The 24,513-nt window shown below is 43.4% G+C and overlaps 1 protein-coding gene across 15 annotated transcripts in view; it reads left to right on the forward strand.

Moving 5' to 3' along the window:
• The window catches only part of greb1 (growth regulating estrogen receptor binding 1), a 314,458-nt gene that overhangs the window by 145,988 nt on the left and 143,957 nt on the right, over nucleotides 1–24,513 (forward strand). For all 15 annotated transcript variants that reach the window (XR_011955202.1, XM_072561932.1, XM_072561938.1 and 12 more), the window contains 4 exons: nucleotides 10,019–10,178; nucleotides 12,158–12,271; nucleotides 19,115–19,291; nucleotides 23,962–24,144. Coding sequence is in view for 14 of the 15 variants with exons in the window: in XM_072561932.1 (XP_072418033.1) it covers nucleotides 10,019–10,178; nucleotides 12,158–12,271; nucleotides 19,115–19,291; nucleotides 23,962–24,144 (634 nt within the window). In the remaining variant the exon portion in view is untranslated. The remainder of the gene's footprint in view (nucleotides 1–10,018; nucleotides 10,179–12,157; nucleotides 12,272–19,114; nucleotides 19,292–23,961; nucleotides 24,145–24,513) is intronic.

The following is a 24,513-nucleotide window of genomic DNA, read 5'->3' on the forward strand; positions in this document are numbered from 1 at the left end:
GTATCTGGATACTGTGTACAGTATTAATCACCATACTTATGGATGGTTGGAAGCAGTTCAGAGAAGGTTGACCAGACTAATAGCCAGAATGAGTAGATTGCCTTATGAGGAAAGGCTAGACAGGCTCGACTGTATCCTTTGGCATTTAGAAGCAAATTACTGCGGATGCTGGAATCTGAAACCAAAAGAGAAAATGCTGGAAAATCTCAGCAGGTCTGGCAGCATCTGTAAGGAGAGAAAATAGCTGACGTTTTGAGTCTAACTGACCCTTTGTCAAAGCTGGTTTGTCAGCTTTGACAAAGGGTCAGTTAGACTCGAAATGTCTTCTCTCCTTACAGATGCTGCCAGACCTGCTGAGATTTTCCAGCATCTCTCTTTTGGTTTTAAACCCACGCTTGTTGACATTACTCTGCATTGCAAACCAGCCATCCAGCCAACTGAGCTAACCCTACCCCTATTTTTAAGCAAATCAATGCTGATTGAAAAATGATCCTGGGATAATACTGAGCAAGAGCAGCTGGCCAGGTCAGTACAGTAGCTCAGTGGTTAGCACTGCTTCCTCACAGTGTCAGGGAACTGGTTTGATTCCAGCCTTGGGTGTCTGAGGTGTTTGCACATTCACCGTGTGCCTGCATGGTTTCCTCTGGTTGCCTTTCACAGTCTAAAGATGTGCTGTTGAGGTGGATTGGCAATGCCAAATTGCCCGTTGTGTGCAGGAATGTGTGGGTTAACCATGGGAAATTGTAGGGTGGGATGCTGTTTGGAATGAATGGCCTGTCAGTCAGAGGTGACCTCATTGAAACATATAAGATCCTGAGTGAACTTGATCTGGTGGATGTGGAAAGGATGTTTCCTCTTGTGGGCAAATGTACATGTGGAGGCTTTGGGATAAAATTAAAGGGTCACCCACTTAAGACAGAGATGAGGGAAATTACTGGAAAAACTCAGCAGGTCAGATTACCTACAGTCCAGAAACAGGCTCTTCGGCCCAACCAGTTCATACCAAACCTCTGAAGAATAACCCACCCAGACCCTTTTCCCTCCGACTAATGCACCTAACACTATGGGCAATTTAGCGTGGCCAATTCACCTGACCTGCACATCTTTGGACTGCGGGAGGAAACCAGAGCACCCGCAGGAAACCCACGCAGACACGGGGAGAACGTGAAAACTCGACACAGACAGTCACCTGAGGCTGGAATCAAACCTGGGACCCTGGTGCTGTGAGGCAGCAGTGCTAACCACTGAGCCACTGTCAGCATCTATGGAGAGAAATCAGAGTTAATATTTTGGGCATTTCTTTCATCAAAAGGCAGTGAATACATAATCTTTAAATGTTTTTAAGACAGAGGTTGATAAATCCTTGATTCCCAACAGGATGAAAGATCATCAGAAGTATTAACGATTTTAAGCACTTCAATTAACTTATCTGAGAATCTCCTCATTCAATCAGACAAAGACTCATTCACTGTACTTAAAATTTAAAGAAGAGAATCAGCAGTGGAAACACTTTTTGGGAGAAGACGGAAGACAGCATTTAAAATACAATGCGATATGTGGGATAACAAGTTCAGAACATGACAAAAGTACAGATTGAAACTAAACATATGTTTAGGAAGTTTTAATAAAGGTTGTGAGGCAATGGCCATCTCCAACAAGATGGAAATTAAACATTGCCTCTTGACATTCAATGGCATTATCATCACTGAAACATCCTGGGGCTGATGTATGATCAGAACTGAATTGTACCAGCCGTATAAGTCCAGTTACTACAGGAGCAGCCAAGAGGATAGGAATCTTGCAGTGGGTAAATCACCACCTGCCTCCCGAAAGAAGCTCAAGAAACTTAATGCTATCTAGAACAAAGTAGCTTGCTTGATTGGCAGCACATCCACAAATTTTCACCCCCTCCAACACTAACATTCAGTAACAGCAGTGTGTATCACCTGCAAGGAACACTGCAGAAATTTACCAAGGCCTCTTAGACAACACCTTCCAAATTCATGACCACTGCGATCAAGAAAGACAATTGCAGAAGACACATAGGAACACCATCACCTGGAAGTTTACCTCCAAGTCATTCACCTTCCTGATTTGAACATATATATCACTATTCTTTCAATGTCACTGGGTTAAGACCGGGAGCTCAATTAGAGTATTGTAGGCCTACGTACAGCAAGTAAATGGCAGCGGTTTAAGAAGGCAGCTCAGAACCACCTGCTCAAGGACAATGAAGGATGGACAATAAATGCTGACCTGACCAGCAATATCCACATCTTATCAATCCATATAAAATGGTCACAAAAACAGAAATTGCTGGAAAAGCTCAGCGGGTCTGGCAGCTGAAGACAGGTTGAGGAGGAGTGAGCACATAGTTGGAGTCGGTGCTCAGAGATAGACAGACAGAGAGAAAAAGAGAGACAAAGAAACTACAGACGCTGGAAATCAGAAACAAAGTCAGAAATGGCCGGAAAAGCTCAGCTGATCTGACAGCATCAGTGGAGGGAGAATTCATGTTTCTGTGACCCTTCCTCAGAACTTCAGGAACTTTGAAGATGAAGCCTGTTCTTCACTTACTGCTGTGCCATAGGCTCTGTCGTAGAGCTCGCTCCTCAACCGGACGAACAGTCAGCAACATCCAGTGATTAGATAAGAGTTCCTTTTCATTCCTGATCTCACGTTGGAAATCCCATGAATAGTCGAGCCTTGTTCAGAAGTGTAACTGAGTTTTTAAACAACAAATAGCCAGCTGAACAGTGAATATGGCCTTGAAACAGATAATGGAACATTGATAACTGTCTGCATTAGGTATGATTAGAAAAAAGACAACAAAGAAAATTTACAGCCCAGGATCAGGCCCTTCGGCCCTCCAAGCCGGAGCTGAGCCAAATGTACTGTCTAAACCTGTCGGTCAATTCCTAAGCATCTGTATCCCTCTGCTCCCCACCTACTCATGCATTTATCCAGATGCATCTTAAATGAATCTACTGTGCCTGCCTCTACCACCTCTGCTGGCAATGCGTTCCAAACGACCACCACTCTCTGTGTGAAGTACTTGCCGCATATATCCCCCCTAAACTTTCCACCTCTCACCTTGAAAGCATGACCTCTCGTTATTGAATCCTTCACCCTGGGAAAAAGCTTGTCTCTATCCACCCTGTCTATACCCTTCATGATTTTGTGAACCTCAATCAGGTCCCCCCTCAATCTCCTTTTTTCTAATGAAAATAAACCTAACCTACTCAACCTCTCTTCATAGCTAGCACCTTCCATACCAGGCAACATCCTCGTAAACCTTCTCTGCACCCTCTCCAAAGCATCCACATCCTTTTGGTAATGTGGCGACCAGAACTGTACACAATATTCTAAATGCGGCTGAACCAATGTCTTGTACAATTTTAACATGACTTGCCAGCTCTTATACTCCATACCCTGTCCAATGAAGGCAAGCATACTGTATGCCTTCTTGACCACTCTATCCTTCAGGATACAATGGACCTGCACTCCCAGATCTCTCTGCCCATCAACTTTTCCCAAGGTTTTTCCATTCATTGTATAATTTGCTGTAGAATTAGACTTGCCTAATTGCATCACCTCACATTTATCTGGATTGAAATCCATCTGCCACTTTTCCGCCCAACTCTCCAGTCTATCTATATCCTCCTGTATTCTCTGACAGTCCCTTATGCTTTCTGCTACTCCACCAATCTTTGTGTCATTTGCAAACTTGCTGATCGTACCAACAGCGTTCTCTTCTAGATCATTTATGTATATTACAAACAACAGTGGCCCCAACACTGACCCCTGTGGAACACGACTGGTCACCTTTCTCCATTTCGAGAAACTCCATTCAACTACTACTCTCTGTCTCCTGTTGCTCAACCAGTTCTTTATCCACCTAGCTAGAACGCCCTGCACACCATGTGACTTCACTTTCTCCATTCGTCTACTATGGGGAACCTTATCAAATGCCTTACTAAAGTCCATGTATATGACATCAACAGCCCTTCCTTCAACTTTGTCACTTCCTCGAAGAACTCTATTAAGTTGGTAAGGCACGATCTCCCCTGCACAAAACCATGTTGCCTATCACTGAAAAGACCATTCTTTTCTAAATATAAATAGATCCTATCACTCAGTACCTTCTCCAGCAGCTTTCCCACCACTGATATCAGGCTCACTGGTCTGTAGTTACCCAGAATACCCAACTACCCTCTTGTACAGGGGACAACATAAGCAACCCTCCAGTCCTCCGGTACCTCACCTGTGTTTAAAGTTGCCACAAAGATATCTGTCAGGGCCCCAGCTATTTCCTCTCTCACATCCCTCAGCAACCTGGGATAGATCCCATCCAGTCCTGGGGATTTGTCCACCTTAATAACCTCTAACACACCCAAAACATCTTCCTTACTTATGTCAACATGATCCAGATTAATCAAACTTCTATCTCTAATCTCAAGATTCATCATGTTTCTCTCCTCAGTGAACACTGATGCAAAGTAATCATTCAGAATCTCACCCATTCTCTCAGGTTCGACACACAGCCTTCCTTCATTATCCTTTAGTGGACCAATCCTTTCTCTAGTCACCCGCTTGTTTCTTATATAAGAATAAAATGCTTTGGGATTCTCCTTAATTCTGCTCACTAAAGCTATTTCATGACCCCTTTTAGCCCGCTTGATTCCTCATTTAAGACTTGTCCTACTCTTATGATATTCTTCCAGGGCCCGTTCTGTTCTCAGCTGCCTTTCCTCTTGGCTAGTCGTGCAATTTCTCCTGTCATCCATGGTTCACGAACCTTGCCCTTCCTGTCCTTTGCCTTAAACAGGACATGCCTATCCTGCACTATCTTTAACCTATCTTTGAAAGCCTCCCACATCTCAAATGTGGACTTCCCTTCAAATAGCTGTGTCCAATCCACCTTTCTGAGCTCCTGCCTAATTTTGATATAATTGAGCTTGGCCCAGTTTAGTACTCTTCCCTTAGGACCATTCTCTTCTTTATCTACGAGTATTTTAAAACTTACAGAATTGTGGTCACTGTTCCCAAAGAAATCCCCCACCGCAACATCTATGACCTGTCCTGACTCGTTCCCCAATACCACGTCCAATATGGCCCCTTCCCTCGTCGGACTATTGACATACAGCTCTAGAAAACTCTCCTGGACGCTTCTTACAAATTCTACCCCATCCAGACCTCTGACGTTAAGTGTATCCCAGTCAATGTTGGGAAAATTAAAATCTCCCATCACCACTACCCTAGTGCCTCTACATCTTTCCATAATCTGTTTACCTATTTGTTCTTCTACCTCATGCTCACTGTTGGGAGGCCTGTAATACAGCCCCAACAATGTAACTGCACCCTTCTTATTTCTCAACTCCACCAATAATGCCTCACTACCCAAGACCTCCATAGTGTTCTCCTCTTAACACAGCCGTGCTATCGTCCTTGACCAGCAATGCAACTCCACCCCCCCCCTTTTACTTCCCTCCCTGTCCTGTCTGAAGCGTCTATATCCTGAAATATTTAATTGCCAATCATCATGCCCTTCCTTCAACCAAGTCTCTGTGATTGCAATAACGTCATACTCCCAGGCACCAATCCAAGCCCTACATTCATCTGCCTTACACACTATACTCCTTGAATTTAAGTCAATGCAGTTCATGCCACCAGTTTTTTTGTGCTCATCTGCTCTCTGCCTACTCTTCCCTTTATTAATGCTATCTTCACAATTCTTACAGTCTCCAGTCTCCCTCACTGCTTATTGTTTCCTCTTCTGGTTCCCAGTCCCCTGCCACATTAGTTTAAAATCTCCCGAACAGCAGTAGCAAAAGTTCCCCCAAGGACATTGATTCCTGTCTGGTTCAGATGTAGACCGTCCATTTTGTAATAGTCCCATGTTCCCTAGAACCGGTCCCAATGTCCAACAAATCTGAACCCCTCCCTCCTACACCATTCTCAAGCCACGTGTTCAGCCTGCCTTTTTTTTCATTTCTACACTGGCTAGCACGTGGCAGTGGCAGTAATCCTGAGATCACTACCTTTGAGGTCCTTCTCTCCTAGCTCCCTGAATTCTTTTTTCGGGACCTCATCTCGTTTCCTACTTGTATCGTTGGTGCCTATATGCACCAAGACAACTGGCTGTTCACCCTCCCCTTTTAGAATGCTCTGCAGCCGATCGGTGACATTCCTGACCAGAGCACCTGGGAGGCAACATACCATCTGGGAGTCCTGTTTTCGACCACAGAACAGCCTATCTACTCCCCTCACAGTAGAATCCCTGATGACCATGGCCCTCCGAGTCTTTTTCCTGCCCTTCTGAACCCGCCACGGTACCATGATCCTGGCAGCTGCTGCCCTCCTCTGGTGAGCCATCTCCCCCAACAGTATCCAAAATGGTATACCTGTTTTGGAGGGAGATGCTCACAGGGGACACCTGCACTACCTTCCTACTCTTTTTCTGTCTTTGATCACCCATTCACTGTCTCCCTCAGCAATCCTAACCTGCGGTGTGACCAGTTCACTAAAAGTGCTACCCTTGACCTCCTCAGCATCGTGGATGCTCCACAGTGAGTCCATCTGCAGCTCCAGAGCCGTCATGCGGTCAAACAACAGCTGCAGCTGGACACACTTCTTGCTGGAATTTAAAAACTAGATTTTATATAATAATTAACTCCTTTAAAGTTTGTTCAGCTCCTCCTTTAACTCTATGTCCCAAGTTTAATTTGCACCCTATTCTTTCTTAACTGCAATGGTTTTTAGTGTATGCTGTACATCCATTCTGACAATGCTAAATTCCACCTCAATACTGTCTCTCTTGACTTCTCCACTGTGCTGAACATACCAGTCTACTTATCCAACATGCAATACTTGACAATCACAATTTTCCTCCATATGTATTGTGAAGACTACAACTATTGTCTTCAGTTCCTATTCTGAATTTTGTTCTTCTCTCTAGGAACTGGCAAATGTTGAGTTTGCAACATCTGAGACATGTCTTATTCCAGAGAACAGATTTTGGCCACATGTCTGCACTATGAGTTAGACCGCCTATTCTTACCTCCATGATATCCTCTAACTTCTTCCATACCTTAGCTTATCCAGGGTTACAGCCCTCCTCTAAGCCATTTATACCATTAGGCTTGACGTGATCCTAAAATTTTCTTGCTGTGACCTTCCACTAAGTCTGGATTACTTATTGTCTTTGTATTGCTGGTTTACATTGGCTCTCTATCCAGCAATGCCTTGAACTTTACAATTCTCATTGTTAGTTTCAATTTTTTCTATGGCCTCAACCCACTTTCTCTGTAATTTCCTCCAACTTTACAGCCCTCCCAAACCTTTGCGTTTCTCTTATTTGACCTCTTGAGCATCTCCCATTTTATTTGCTGCTCTGTTGGTGACCGTGCCTTCAATTATTTGGGCCGACAGCCTAGGATTCCTTGCCTAAATACTTCCCCCTTTTTACCTCTCTCTGCTTTGAGGAGTCTTCTCAAAAGCTTCCTCATTTACCAAACCTTTGGCAGTCTGCCTGCTATTGCCTTCTGTGGGTTGAGTTAAAGGTTTGCTTTGTAATGCTCCTATGAAGTGTCTTGGGACATTTACTTTCATTACAGTGCTCGATAAATATGGATAGTCTTTGTGCTTATCACTTCTTACTTTGCGGTCCACGCAAATCCTTTAGACAGCCGGGCTAGATTCATGTTAGGGATGTGACAGTGTAAATCTCTGTTAAATCATGCTATAATTAATTCATGGTAAGAGAATTAGGCATCTTGCTACAACCTTCACTGGATCGCTCAGCACAGCATTTTCAAGTTGTTAGTGATCACCTTCACTTAAATATGCACAACCAGCCAATGTATGCAATATTAAAGTATAATTTAATGTGTACATTATTGTATTTTGGAAGCGACAGGCCAGCAAAGCTAACGTGTTTAGGGAATTTACTTCAGTTGATGCTGAAAACAGGTTTAAGACTTCAATATGGTCAGTAAACTTTGCATAGTAGAGTAATCATTGAGAATCGATGTGCTGTCTGAAGCATGGAGCGTTTGTTTGTCCAGGAATGTAACATGTAAACAAGTGTAGAGAGTTTAAGATTGTATCAACAACGGAAATTGCTGAAAAAGCTCAGCAGGTCTGGCAGCATCTGAGAACCTGAGGAAGGGTCATTGGATCTGAAATGTTAACTCTGATTTCTCTCCATAGGTGCTGCCAGATCTGCTGAACTTTTCCAGTAATTTCTGTTTTTATTTCTGACTTCCAGCAAAGGGAATTCTTTAAATTTTTATTGAGTTTGAGTTTGTGTTGGTGTAATTTGGAGAGTTAGAAATTGTACTGGAATCTGAAGCTAGAAAACTGAGAGTCACCAGGAATTGGTTCTTCAGTCTCTTGTACGTATTTGTAGGTTTTGTTGGAGGAAGTGGGGCGTGAGCATTTCTCTTCCCCCTGGTTTTCCAAACATCTTAAAAACTCTCGAACATTTACTTTGTATTTGTAGCTGCAGGGGAAGTAAACCTTGACACGTACCATGCTCATCTCGCAAGTACATTTGTGTAAATCTTCGGGCCTGAACATATCTCTAACGACTATTTTCTGAGGCTCTGTTTTCATTGTGCAATTGCTTATCTAACTTCAAAACGAATCACCATTACAGGCGATGCCCAGAGCCAGTCAAACAGTTTTTGTGCTGGAGTGTCTCTGAGTCAGGTGCATCCCATTGCTGCTCCCAGCCAACTCTGGGATCTCTATCCCAAGCTGAAGTTAATGATTGTTGTTTGGAACAAATTCACTCTTATGGCTGTAATTCCGTTACAATAGAGATCGTTAGAAAAGGAAAATGCCTCTGGAAAGTCTCACCCCAAGTTGATATTTCTTATCTGTATCAGTTGATGGATAAGATGTTCTGTGCAACAGAAAAATCTCTTCTACATCCCTGACCACTATCATCACAAGTTGTATTATTTATTGGACTTCACTCCTCCATAGGCATTGAAATATTTCTATTTGTTTTATTGAAAATTCTGAACAGTCTTTCGTTTTCATCTGTTATCTACATTTGTGGCTGAATTAATGATGGGGAAAAAACATTAGACAATCCTATAAGCTATCAGTAATATTCCACGAATTGAATTCCACTCTTATGAGCAGCGCATTATAACCCTGAATTAGCATGTCTGTGGTTGCATCCAAGGGTGATGTTCTTTTAATCTTATGATTTTATGGGACAATAGAAAGAACAGTCACCAAGGGAAAAGAGGAAGGCAGACAGTCATCTGGGAACACTTAAATTGCGTCTTTCAGTAAAGCTATTTTGTGTCACTGTTTTATGGTACGTCTTCGCAAAGTCCATCCTTACTAGATATCACTTCTGACACAATGTTGTGCAGTATTTGCTAACAGATTGCAACTACAAACCAATGTTTCATCAAGCAGTGAGTATTTCATTAAGATTTTCAAATTCTGACCAATTAGCACCTTCCACCTTTGACATAACTGGTCTAAAACGAAACAGCTGGTCTTAGAATAAGTAACACGAGTAATCAGCTATAGCCCACAAAATAAGTGTAAAGCTTTCAGTCCCAGTCTAGACTAATCCATGTGACAAAACAAACATGCACCCTCAGCTTCACAGATATTTGAATAGCTGTTGCTGCCTCTTACATGGGGCAAAGAGGTTGTGTTGTAGACAGGGTTTATTACTACTTTAAATGCAAGCACTCTACTTCTGCATGCCTCATTAAGCTGTAGCATTAGGTGTCAATAGCTTCCATAAAAAGGGTGTTAAATTCTGCAGTCCCTTTGCCCTGGGCTGTGAGCACATGGTTTCCTGTAATTTACCAGCAGGGAGCTCTTGGGGTCTTGCTTTACTGACCAGGTTTCAGAAACTGCTGAAGGAAAATTTTAATGCCTCTATGAACAGCTCAAATTAGTTAAGAGATACGTACTCCTGCCCTGTGTTCAGTTCATTTAATATGATGCTTCTGAGTTTTTAGTGGCTTCTGTTTTTATAAAGATGGGAAACTCGTATGCTGGGCAACTAAAGACGACACGTTTTGAAGAGGTCCTGCACAATTCGATTGAAGCCTCCCTGCGGTCAAACAATTTGGTTCCCAGGCCTGTGTTTTCCCAGTTATATCTCGAGGCTGAGCACCAGTTGATCTCAAACTTAGAAGGTAAGGCTATCTTCCGTTTTTTTTAGTTCAATTGACCAAAGTACTTTTTAAGTCAAAGTAAAATCATGTGTTCAGTGCATGGTTTGTATTCAAAAGCAAAGGATAAAAGGATTGTTGTTTCTCAGAGGATGATTTGCACACTGGTGCCTGGAATTAACTTTACAATGCCCTACATGTTTCAAAATTCGTAAGTGTGAAAGTTTTTTTTCCAGCCAAGTATTCAATTCCTGACCACTTGTTCAACATCATAAATGCTAGTTGCCTTTGGCCGGTACATTTTCAGATGGCAACTTCGAACGTCATTCTAAATTCATGAATATTTTGAGCGAAGATAGCTAGATTTCTCCCCTCGCTGTCAAGTTAGGTTTAAAAGGCAATAAATATGTTGTGAAATAAGGACAGAGCATTCAGTATGGAAAGTGGTGTGCATGTGTGTGTATAGTTCTTGCCAGATGCCATATTGCTTTATAGGCTCTGCACTAGAATGATGTGTTTGGTTTCGGCATATGCAACTGGGGGTGTCTAACAGCTTCATGATTAAACTTCCCAAATTGAACGGCTGTGAGTACAGTTGGCACATGGCCTCCTGTGTTCAAGATAATAGTGCTGTTTATCTGCAGTCATGCCAGCAGATCTTAAACAACCAACTAGATGCTGCCACTCCAACGTATGTAAAATATTTATAAGTATATTGTTTTTAAAAATTGAAGCAAATGGAGCTGAGGTTAGCTTGGTCATTCCTCCAAGGTACACTGGAGTTCTGGAGGCTTTTGTCAGCCCCCTTTGAATTCTCAGCTGTACTGAGGCAAATTCAGTTTTCAATTGTTTAAGAAGGATGCTCTTGCACATGGGCATATCTTTAAATACTAGTTACCTCATGAAGGAGCAGCAGTCCAAAAGCTAATGCTTCCAAATCAACCTGTTGGACTATAACCTGGTGTTGTTGTCCACCCCCAGTCCAACCCTGGACCTCTGCATCATTTAAATTTCTTGTATGCTTAGACAGTACTTTGCGAACTGGTGTCTTGGCAAATGCAGATAACTCTTCTGCTCCTGAGGAGCATTTCATGTGTTTGCCTTTCTGCCAGCACTGAGTCAGCGCTGCTGAGGGACCAGCATTTCTTGTTCAAAATAGCCTTGAGCATTATCTTCAATAAGTAAGCTAAATGAACTTGTCTGCAGCTTAATGATGCCACGATAAGACTGATTTTCCTGAGCCCCTCTGACTGGGTGTATTAAGCAGAAGCAGCGCATCTCCAATCTGCCACATCTGTCCAGCTCTGGGATCACTCTCATTTCCTGTATGGGTAATTTGAAACTGTCAAGGGAAGCCTTGCGTCTCTGTCCGGAGGGCAGGGGAATGGGGAATGGTGTGTTTTGGCTGATTGAAGTGGAAACTTTCAGAGGTGGACCAGAGTTAAAAGTTGCAACCTCTTCTTCTCTCGGGTGATTCTTGGCTCGTTTACAACGCTCTCACCATTCCTGCATGCTCCTGTTGGTTTTCCTAACATAGATAGATCGCAGGAACATTGCTTTCTGTTCTATTGGCATGGATCCTTATCAGGGCAAAAGTGAGGACTGCAGATGCTGGAAACTAGAGTGTAGATCAGATTGGTGCTGGAAAAGCACAGCAGGTCAGGTAGCATCAGGTGAAGGGCTTTTGCCCGAAATGTCGATTTGCCTGCTCCTCGGATGCTGCCTCACCTGCTGTGCTTTTCCAGCACCACTCTGATCTAAACCATGGATCCTTATCACGTTATGGGCACATCCATCAATTATTTTTTTCTCTATTAAGATTAAAGCTTAGTTCCGGGTTCCTTCTAACACAAATGGCACGTAAGGAGAATGTACCCCATTATTAATGGCTTGTTTTTAAGGATTCAACCATTGTGTGAAGTGGAGTTAAATTAGATGAAGATTTTGGTAGCTAGGATGGATACAATGCCTTTGTAATACAGATGGGTTTCTACCTAACACAGCTTGCAAACGACCAGGAACTGAGGAGGAAGAGGAGGATGATGGGTCAGAGTCTAGTAGCCCCCTCATTCCATATCAGATGAAGCCTCCTCCAGAGGGATGTTGTACCACTGATGGTAAGTAGACTAAGCTTTCATTGAGGGGATGCTGGTTTTCAATGGATGTCAATTTTATCAAGAGTGACTGGCCTCAAATGTAAAATATTTATGTACAACTAAACTAAGCTCTAACAATTCCTTGGTTGGGAAGTTCTGAACTAATTGCGAACAAGGTTGGAGTCTGAGCTGTTACAGGGACTGAATGAACATTGCAATTATTTTTTTCTTTATTCATTCACGGGTTGAAGCCATCGCTAGCTAGGCCCAGCATTTATTGCCCATCCCTAATTACCCAGAGGGCAGTGAAGAGTCAACCATGTTACTGTGGGTCTGGAGTCACATGTCGACCAGGCAGTTTCCTTCCCTAAAGGACATTAGTGAACCAGGTGGGTTTTCCCACAAGTGATTTGTGGCCATCATTAGACCCTTAATTCTAGATTTTTGTAAATTGAATTTTAATTCCACCATCTATCGTGGCAAGATTTGAACCTGGGTCCCCAGGACATCATCTGGGGCTCTGGATTAACAGCCCAGTGATAATACCACTGGGCCCCCTTTTACAGTGTTTTAAAAAGGTACATGTCAGCAAACCATCATAACTTTCTATTAACTACATTATAGATATTTTTCAACCATGTGTTCAGGCAAATCTCTGGAGCAGATGGGACTTAAACCCAGATTTCTTGTTCCAGAGGTAGGAACACTACCACTTCACTACAAGAGTCCCTGACAGTATTGTATGCTTTGAATTTTGTTTCTCTCTGTCCAATGCCTATTGGCTTCTCTCACATTAAGACATGTACTGGGAAAGCAATGCGGCACTTTTCCAAGTGTTCATCCTGCTTTTGTGACCTGGAATTTGGATGATTGGTGCTTCACTGCTGTTTCATATTTGTATCGTTGCTTCTTCCACTGGCCCTTGTGGCTTTTTAGGTGTTATCATGGATGAAATTAAAACAACAAATGCGTGAGATCACAGCGACTCTGGCAGCATTCATGGAGTGAGAGCAAGCTAACGTTTTGAGTATTGATGACTCTTCATCAGAGCTAAAGTGAACGTGTGGAGGGGACAGCATTTATAGTCTTAGGGATGTACAGCATGGAAACAGACCCTTCGGTCCAACTCATCCAGATATCCCAACCTAATCTCATCCCACCTGCAAGCACCCGGCCCATAGCCCTCCAAACCCTTTCTAATCATAGACCCGTCCAGATGTTTTTTAAATGTCACAATTCTACTAGCCTCCACCACTTCCTCTGGCAGCTCATTCCACACACGTCCCACCTTCTGCGTGAAAAGGTTGCCCCTTAGGTCTCTTTCCCCTCTCACCCTAAACCTATGCCCTCTAGTTCTGGTCTCCCACACTCAGGTGAAAAGACTTTGTCTATTTATCTTATTCATGCCCCTCATGATTTTATAACCCTCAAAAGGTCACCCCTCAGCCTCCGACGCTCCAGGGAAATCAGCCCCAGCCTATTCAACCTCTCCCTATAGCTCAAATCCTCCAACCCTGGCAACAGCCTTGTAAATCTTTTTTTAATCCTTTCAAGTTTAACAACGTCTTTTCGGTAGGAAGGAAACCAGAATTGCACACAAATTTCCAACAGTGGCCTAACCAATGTCTTGTACAGCCGCAACATGACCTCCCAACTCCTGTATGCAATACTCTGACCAATAAAGGAAAGCATACCAAATGCCTTCTTCACTATCCTATCTAACTGCAACTCTACTTTCAAGCAGCTATGAACCTGCTCTCCAATGTCTCTTTGTTCAGCAACATTCCCGAGGACGTTACCATTAAGTGTATAAGTCCTGCTAAGATTTGCTTTCCCGAAATGCAGCACCTCACATTTATCTGAATTAAACTCTATCTGCCACATCTCAGCCCATTGGCCCATCTGGTCAAGATCCCGTTGTAATCTGAGGTAACCTTCTTCGCTGTCCGCTACACTTCCAATTTTGGCATCATCTGCAAACTTACTAACTATGCCTCTTATGCTCACATCCAAATCATTTATATAACTGATGAAAAGTAGTGGACCCAGCACCGATCCTTGTGGCAATCCACTGGTCACAGGCCTCCAGTCTGAAAAACAACCCTCCACCACCACCCTCTGTCTTCTACCTTTGAGCCAGTTCTAATGGCTAGTTCTCCCTGTATTCCATGAGATCTAACCTTGCTAACCAGTCTCCCATGGGGAACCTTGTCGAACGTCTTACTGAAATCCATATCGATCACATCTACTGCTCTGCTCTTGTCAATCCTCTTAGTTACTTCTTCAAAAAACTCAATCAAGTTTGTGAGACATGATTTCCCACGCACAAAGCCATGTTGATTATCCCGAATCAGTCCTTGCCTTTCAAAACACATGTCCATCCTGTCCCTCAGGATTTTCTCCAACAACTTGCTCACCACCGAGGTCAGGCTCATTGGTCTATAGTTGCCTGGCTTGTCCTTACCACCCTTCTTAAACAGTGGTACCACGTTAGCCAACCTCCAGTCTTCCGACATGTCACCTGTGACTATCGATGATACAAATATCTCAGTAAGAACTCTGTACCACAGAGTTCTGGGGTACAACTGATCAGATCCTGGGGATTTATCCATCTTTAACCGTTTCAAGACATCCAGCACTTCCTCCTATGTAATATGGACAATTTTCAAGATGTCACCATCTATTTCCCTATATTCTATACCTTCCATGTCCTTTTCCACAGTAAATATTGATGCAAAATACTTGTTTAGTATCTCCCCCATTTCCTGCGGCTCCACACAAAGGCCGCTTTGCTGATCTTTGAGGGGGCTTATTCTCTCCCTAGTTACCCTTTTGTCCTTAATGTATTTGTAAAAGCCCTTTGGATTCTCCTTAACTCTATTTGCCAAAGTTATCTCATGTCCCCTTTTTGCCCTCCTGATTTCTCTCTTAAGTATACTCCTACTGCCTTTATATTCTTCTAAGGATTCACTCGATCTATCCTGTCTATACCTGACAAATGCTTCCTTCTTTTTCTGAACTAAACCCTCAATTTCTTTAGTCATCCAGCATTCCCGATACCTACTAGCCTTTCCTTTCACCCTGACAGGAATATACTTTCTCTGGATTCTCATTATCTCATTTCTGAAGGCTTCCCATTTTCCAGTCGCCCCTTTACCTGCAAACATCTGGCCCCAATCAGCTTTTGAAAGTTCTTGCTAATACCGTAAATATTGGCCTTTCTCCAATTTACAACTTCAACTTTCAGATCTGGTCTATCCTTTTCCATCACTATTTTAAAATGAATAGAATTATGGTCGCTGGCCCCAAAGTGCTCCCCCACTGATACCTCAGTCACCTGCCCAGCCTTATTTCCCAAGAGTAGGTCAAGTTTTGCACCTTCTCTGTGAGTACATCCACCTACTGAATCAGAAAATTGTCTTGTACACACTTAACAAATTCCTCTCCATCTAAACCTTTAACACTATGGCAGTCCCAGTCAACGTTTGGAAAGTTGAAATCCCCTACCATAACTACCCTACTATTCTTAAAGATAAGCAGTTGGGTGGGGGGGGGGGGAGCGGTGATGGGTGGGTCAGGATAGTGTAGGAGTGGTGGAGTGTAGAGTGCTGATGGAGAAAAGATGTTGACAGTTCAGATTAAGTTAAAAATCACACAACACCAGGTTATAGTCCAACAGGTTTATTTGGAAGCACTGGTATTCAGAGCGCTGCTCCTTCATCAGGTGGTTGTGGAGTATAAGATTGTAAGACACAGAAGTTATAGCAAAGGTTTACCGTTGATGTAACTGAAATTATATATTGAAATTTTACATATGAAAGAACTGAAACCAACATGTTCATTCTAAAAGATGAGAGACCTAACAAACAATCAAGGTCTTTTTCAATATATGATTTCAGTTACATCACACTGTAAACTTTTGCTAGAAATTCTGTGTCTTTTCATCTTATACTCCATAACCACCTGATGAAGGAACAACGCTCCGAAAGCTAGTGCTTGCAAATAACCCTGTTGGACTATAACCTGTTGTGTGATTTTTAACTTTGTACACCCCAGTCCAACACCATCTCCTCCAAATCACATTCCGATGAAGTGATTGGGATGTGAGAATGGCAGAACGATGGTGTGTCGGACTGCCAGACTGGGAAGAGAAGACAGTCCCACTGGAGTTGGGGACAGGAGAGGGAACATGGTGACAGAGAATGTAACAAGTAAAGCCAAAAGAAAGGAAAGGAACAGAAGTTGGTTCACAATCTGAAGGTGGTGAACTCAATATTAAGTCCAGAAGGCTATACAGTGGCTAGTCTGAAGATGAGATATTGTTTCTTCAGTTTGCACTGTGATTCACTGGAATACTGCAGCATTCTGAGGACAGACATGTGGGCCTGTGAGCAGGATGCTGTGTTAAAATTACTGACTACGGGAAGGTCAGGGCCATGTTTGTGCACAGACCAGAGGTGTTCTGCAAAGCGGTCACCCAGTCCGCATTTGCTTTCTCCAATGTAGAGTAGACCACATTGGGTGCAACAAGTACAATACACAGGATTGGAGGAGGTTCAGGTGAAATACTGCTTCACCTGGAAAGACTGTTTCGGCCCTTGGATGGTGAGCAGGGATGGGGGGAAGGGGCAGCTGTTGCATCTTCTGTGGAATGGGGGTGAGTGATGTTGCTGGTCATGAAATGGCCTAAAGTATCCCGAAGAGAACAATCCCTGTGAAATGCAGACAGGGGGAGTGAGGGAAAGATGTGTTTGATGGTGGCATTCTGCTGGAGTTGTCTGAAATAACAGAAAATGATCCTTTGGGTGCGGAGGCTGGTGGGATGAAAAGTGAGGACAAGGTGGACCTGACCACGCTATTGAATGATGGGAAGGGGCAAGGGCAGAAGCATGAGTGATAGGTCGGATGCAGTTAAGGGCCCTGTCAACCACGGTGAGCGGGAAACCATGGTTATGAAAGAAGCAAACCATGTCAGCAGCACTATAATGGAAGGTGGCATCATCCAAACAGATGCAACCTTGGCAAAGGAACTGGGAGAATGGGATGGAGTCCTTGCGGGATGTGGGGTGTGACGAGCTATAGCGAAGGTAACTTTGGGAGTCAATGGCTTTATCGTGGATGGCATTGGACAGTTTTTCCCCAAAATGGAAACAGTGAGGTCAAGGAAAGGAGGGGAAGTATCGGAAATGGGCAATGTGAAAATAATAGAGGGGTGGAAATTGGAGACAAAATTAACAAATGTTTCAAGATTCTGGCAGGAGCATGAAGTGGTACCGAAATAGTCATCGATGTTCTGAAAGAAAGAGTTGTGGGAGGGGGCCAGTGTAGAACTGGAAAGAGGCAGCATAACTGGGCAAAAGTGAGATGAATTAAATGAGAAAGTGTGCAGTGCTGTCTAACAAGATGGGAGATGTAATAGAGTCTGAATTTTGTTTTTTTTGTTTTTACTGCTTTTGTTGTGAATTATTTACCTTCGTAATGTAAAATTTGGGTCTGAATTCCAACATTTTTGGGCAAATTTTTCTTAAATATATAGTTTTGTACAATGGAACTGAGCTACCTTTTTGTCTTTATCTTTATTCATAAAACAACTGTCTTCCAAGTTTCAGCATGCATTTCTTGTAGTGTGAATGTTTGAAATTCACAAACTTTCAGTCAACATCCAAAATTTATTTCTGTTTGTTATCTGGAAAACAAAAGTGTAATGGCATTGAATAAGTTATCTATGCTGTCATTTCCAGTTAAAATGATGCTTAGTAATGTTAATGTTAATAAAAATAATTCTAGTATCCTTTTGCTGAAGTGGCTAACTGTTTAACAGAATTGCCTGTGTAAAGATAAACCACAAGCAGCAATAAATAATAAGTATTTTTTAGGAAAAGGAATTTCAGGTCACAATCCTTTCAATTACCTTTTTCTCTTTGCTTTGTATATTGCATCCATCTGCCGAGAATGGGGAGGCCAACTCTTCAGTACACGACTGGGGGGGGCATATGAAACTGATCTGGTAGATATGGCATGGTGGCTCAACGGTTAGCACTGCTACCTCACGGGTCCCAGGGACCCTGGTTCAGTTCCTGCCTCGGGCGACTGGCTGTGTGGAGTTTGCACATTCTCCGCGTGTCTGCATGGGTTTCCTCCCACAGGTTCAGGTGGATTGACCATGCTAAGTTACCCATAGTGCTAGGTGCATTAAGTCAGGGATAAATATAAGGTAGGGGAATGGGTCAGTGTGGACTTGTTTGGCTAAGATACCTGTTTCCATGCTGTAGGAAATCTTATCATTGGCTTGGTTCCACCCTTGGGCAACTGTCTGTGTGGAGTTTGCACGCTCTCCCATTGTCTGTGTGGGTCTCCTCTGAGTGCTCAGGTTTCCTCCCACAATCCAAAGATGTGCAGATTATTTGGGGATTTAGCACGGCCAGTCCATGGTGTCCAGGGATATGTAGGTTTGGTGGATAGATGTTGAAAATGCAGGGTTACAGGGATAAGGTCTGCCTGGGATACTCTTTGGAAGGGCTGTATGCTCTCGCTGAGCTGAATAGCCTGCTTCCACACTGTTGGGATTCTGTGTGTTTCTACCCTTTCTGTAAAGGCACATAAACTATTTGGTTTGTCTGTAGGTTTGAATACATGTTAACTATTGAAAGGCTAGCTTTAATTTTCAAACAGGTATCAATTTGAAATTGATTTAATTCAATGAATGGACCAGATCACATGAAAACTTCAACCATACAACCCAGTTAATTTGTAGGTTTTAAAATTCAGGAAGCTCCAATTCTGCTGCGAGCAGGTTAACTTTTCTTTAACGCCTGGGAAAGAAGTGAACATGCTTTTTACTGATAGGAACAACTTTCCTTTTAGGCTTCTGTCAGGCGGGAAAGGACTTGCGGCTTGTTTCGATGTCGAATGAGCAGATTGAAGTGCCATCCGGATTCCTCCTCATTGGTGCCAAGTCTCCCAATCTTCCTGAACACCTTCTAGTCTGTGCTGTGGATAAGCGATTTTTACCGGATGATAATGGCCGAAATGCTCTACTGGGTAAGATTATTCTTTATCCTGAGGGGGATAATTTATTAACCCTTTGATCCCTTAAAGAACGAATTAAACCTTGTCTCAAGTGTTAATTCACGCATGTGTACCCATCAAAGGTGACACATAGCACCTTGACTTGCTACAAAATAATGCATTTATACCATTTTTACAGATACAATTGCCAATAAATAGTGCACACTTACACACTAACTAATAGTCTTCATTCTACACCATATTTCAAGTTAGTACACAGTAACGTATTGTCCAATCACATTCAAATCTGTGTGCAAGATTATATTATCCAATTAAATCATTACATGTTCATATCTGCTGACTGTAAGAACATAATTTCTGATGATCAAAACTCTTTACTGACCTTTCATCCCCTTTCAACTCTTTCAAATTCTTCCTGAGGGTGATAGAAATGAAGAGCTTATTGCTCATGAGGGCCAAGCTGCCCAGCAAAGGTCTGGAGGGTTAGGAGGCCTCATCACCACCCCGTGTGAACATCCGCCTGCTTTCCCTGCCTTGTTGGGGCCTACCAGCCTTACCTCAGTGACATTTGTTGTAGACCAGGCCAGACCACTCATAGAGTCATAGAAATGTACAGCATGGAAACAGACCCGTCATCCATGCTGACCAGATATTCCAATCCAATCTAGTCCCACCTGCCAGCACCCGGCCCATATTCCTTCAAACCCTTCCTATTCATATACCTATCCAGATGCCTTTTAAATATTGCAGTTGTACTAACCTCCACCACTTCCTCTGGCAGATCATTCCATACACGTACCACCCTCTCCGTGAAAAGGTTGCCCCTGAGGTCTCTTTTATACCTTCCTGCTCTCACCCTAAATCAATGCCCTCTAGTTCTGGACTCCCCACCCCAGGGACAAGACCTTGTCTATTTACCCTATCCGTGCCCCTTATGATTTTGTAAAGTCACCCCTCAGCTTCCGACACTCCAGGGAAAACAGCCCCAGTCTATTCAGCCTTTTTTTGTAGCTCAAATCCTCCAAACCTGGCAACATCCTTATAAATCTTTTCTGCATCCTTTGCAATGTCCTTCCAGTTGGCGGGAAACCAGGATTGCATGCAATATTCCAAAGATGGGCCTCATCTGCTTCTGGCAGGAAGCTGTATCAGCCTCCCCACTTTTAAGTGTTTTCAGAGGCACCTCGGATGTCTTTACATGATAGCGAGAGGAAGGTGAGACCAGCTGAATGGAGTATAGAAATGCATTTTTCACACTGCTTGTGCCAACAAGAGGAGAGGTGCCCCCTACCCTCCCTCTGCTACCAAACAAGCCTCATTAACATCCTCAGTGACCGAATCAACTCCTTTCACTGACCTTTCTCCACAGAATCTCCTCCCAGAATCTCTCTCCATTACTCTCCACTCCATCATCACCATTCTCAGTTCATAGAATTGCTACTAGAGTGGAAGCCGGCCATTTGACCCATTCGGTCCACACTGCCCCTCCCAAGAGCATCCTACTCAGACCCACCCTCAATCTGATTCCTGTAACTCAGCATTACCCATGGCTAATCCAACTGGCCTGCACATCCTTGGATACTTCAGCATGGCCAATCCAGCTACCCGGCACATCTTTGGACTGTGGGAGGAAACGCCGAACAAACCCATGCAGACATGGGGAGAATGTGCAAACTTCACACAAACAGTCGCCTGAGGGTGAAATCCAACCTGGGTCCCTCGTACTGTGAGGCAGTAGTCTAACCATTGAGCTACCGTGCCCCAGTTGTCTGGCCATTCAAGTACATTTCACCCCAGGAAACTCATCCCAAAACTGTTGATCAGGTCTTGAGAAGAGATACAAAATATTCTAATATTTCCATGGAACCCTACTACCAAACATTTTGGTGCTATGTAGAGAAAAATAAGGACATCAGCGAAGAGTGGTCATCACTTTTTGAATTGTTTTATTTTGTACATTTGTGGGATGTTGACCTGGTTGGCTGACTAGCGTTTATTGCCCGTTCCAAGTTGCTCTTGAGAGGGTGGTAGTGGTGAGTTGACCTTTTGAACCGCTACAGTTCACCTGTTTTGGGTTGACCCACACTGCCAATAGCGAGGGAATTCTAGGATTTTGACCCAGCGATTGTGCAGGAATGGTGATACATTTTCAAGCCAGGATGTTGAGTGGCTTGAAGGGGAACTTGAATATGGTGGTGTTCCCATGTATCTGCTGTCCTTGTCCTTCTGGATGGAAGTGGTCAAGGGTTTGGAAAGTGCTTTTGAGGATCATGGGTGAATTTCTGCAGTCCCTCTTGTAGAGGGTACACACTGCTGCTACTGAGAGTTGGTGGTGGAGGGAGTGGATGCTTGTGGATGCAGTGCCAATCAAGCGGGTTGCTTTGTTCTGGATGGTGTCAAGCATCTTGAGTGTTGTTGAGACTACACCCATCCAGGGAAGTGGGGAGTATTCTGTCACACTCCTAACTTGTGCCTTCTAGATGGTGGACTGGTTTTGGGGAGTCAGGAGGTGAGTTACATGCCAAGTATTCCAAGCCTCTGACCTGCTGTTGTAACCAACTGTGTTTATGTGGTGAGTCCAGTTGAGTTTCTGATCAATGATAACCACCAAGATGTTGGTAGTGGGGTCCTCAGTGATGGTAAGACTGTTGAATGCCAAGGGGTGGTTGTTAGATTGTCTCTTACTGGTGGTGATCATAGCCTGGTATTTGTGTGACTCAAATGTTACTTGTAACACTTGTCAGCCCAAGTAAAAAACGAGGACTGCAGATGCTGGAGATCAGAGTCGAGACTGTGGTGCTAGAAAAACACAGCAGGCCAGGCAGCATCTGAGGAGCAGGAGAATTGACCTGTCATTCCTGATGAAGGACCTATACCCAAAATGTTGATTCTGCTGCTCCTTGAATGCTGCCTGACCTGCTGTGCTTTTCCAGCACTACACTCTTGACACCTGTCAGCCCAAGCCTGGATATTGTCTAGATCTTGCTGCATTTGAACATGGACTCTTTCAGTACCTGCTGTGTCGGGAGTAGTGCTGAACAATCGTGCAATAATTGACGAACATCCCCACCTCTGCCCTTATGATGAAGGGAAGCTTGTTGATGAAGTAGCTGAAGATGGTTGGGCCGAGGACAATACCCTGAGGAACTCCCGCAGAGATGTCCTGGAGCTGAGACGACTGACCTCCAACGACCACAACCATCTTCCTTTGTGTCAAGTATGACTCCAATCACCAGGGAGTTTGCCCCCCCCCCCCCCGATACCAATTGATTCCAGTTTTGCCAGGGCTCCTTGATGCTACACTTGTTCAAATGCAGCCTTGATGTCGAGGGCTGTCACTCTCACTTCCCCTCTGGAATTCAGCTGTTTTGTCAGTGTTTAGATCAAGGTCAGGAGTTGAGTGATCCTGAGTGTCAGAGCAGGTTATTACTGAACAGGTGCTGCTTCATAGCATTGTCACAGAGTGACACCTTCCATCAATTTACTGATGATCGAGATTAGACTGATGGGGCAGTAATTAGCCGGGTTGGATTTGTCTTGCTTTTCATGTACAGAATATACTTGGGCAATTTTCCACATTGTCGGATAGATACCAATATTGCGACTATACTGGAACACCTTTGGCTCGGGGAGTGGCAAGTTCTGGAGTACAAGACTTCAGTACCGTTGCCGGAATGTTGTCAGGGTCCATCACCTTTACAGTATCCAGTGTCTCCAACCGTTTCTTCGTATCACATGGAGTGAATTGAATTGGCTGAAGGCTGGTATCTGTAATGCTGGGGACCACTGAAGGAAGCCGAGATGGATCATCCACTCGTCACTTATGGCTGAAGATTGCTACGAAATCTGCTTTATCCCGAAAACCTGCACTGTAGAATGTTCACTGTGCTGTAACAGACAGTTATGGACGGCACACTTTTATTTCCATTGAAGATTTCATCTGACACTGGAAGATATCATCAGGTCTTTGCATAAGTACAAGAATGTCTCTCAAACTCCTAGCAGAGCAGATTGAGGGGCTAATGACCTAGGTAATAGAACAGAATGCAGAATATAGTAATACAGCTACAGAGAAGGTATAGGAAAAAATCAACTTTAGTGTATGAGAGGTCTGTTCAAAGGATGGATAATGACAGGAAGAAGCTATTCTTGAATCTGTTGGTACATGTTTTCAAACCTCTGTATTTTCTGCCTGATGGAAGAGGGTGGCACAGAGTATAACTGGGGTGGGCATGTTCTTCGATGTTGGCTGCTTTCCCAAGGCAGCTCAAAGTGTAGGTGGAGTCAATGGAAGGAAGGCTGGTTTTTGTGATGGACTGGGCTGCACTCACAGCTCTCTGTAATTTCTTGCCGTTTTGGGCAGAGCAATTGCTATACCAAGCTGTGAGGTATCCAGATATCGAGTCATTGAGTTGGGATGCTTTCTGTGGTGCCTCTATAAAAATTGGTAAGAGTCACGTGAACATGCTGAATCTTCTTAGCTTCCTGAGGATGTAGAGACTTTTTCTTGACTGTAGCATTAATGTAAACAGAGACTATTACAATTGGAGTGGGGAGACAAAGCCATTTCTCTGACCAGTTGCAGAACTGCTGAGAGAAATGAGCTTGAATAATCTTGTTTATTCATGTTGTACAATAAATCTGAAATTCTGTTAACTACATTTATTCTCAATGTTTTGTAGGTTTCTCTGGCAATTGTGTTGGTTGCGGAGAAAAGGGATTTCGCTATTTCACGGAGTTTTCTAATCACATCAACCTGAAACTGATCACCCAGCCAAAGAAACAAAAGCACCTGAAGTATTACCTGATTAAAAATGCACAAGGCAGTCTAACTAAAGGACCTTTAATCTGTTGGAAGGGCACAGGTGAGAGCTGGATCATGAAATCTGTTAAGGAAAAGAAACTGTCCAGAATGCAATGGATAAACACTGCAAGCCAAAGAAATCGATCAACCAGGTTTTGTCAAAAACAAATTGGTACAGATCAATGCCAAAGAAATCCTGATTTTAGTTGCTTCTGAGGATTTGTGCAGAAAAGTTATTATCAAGAATGTCTCAAACTCCTAGCAGAGCAGACTGAGGGGCGAATGACCAACATCCGCTCCTGTGTCTTATGACTGTATTTCAACACTTAAGCAGCAAAAATGCTTGAAATCCTTCAGTTTTAACATTTACCATGATCTTTGCAGACTCCTCCAGCCCAAAATCAGATGGAAATAATGGGAACCAGTAATT

The sequence above is a fragment of the Chiloscyllium punctatum genome, chromosome 3, assembly GCF_047496795.1.
Source record: "Chiloscyllium punctatum isolate Juve2018m chromosome 3, sChiPun1.3, whole genome shotgun sequence".
NCBI classification, from domain to species: domain Eukaryota; kingdom Metazoa; phylum Chordata; class Chondrichthyes; order Orectolobiformes; family Hemiscylliidae; genus Chiloscyllium; species Chiloscyllium punctatum.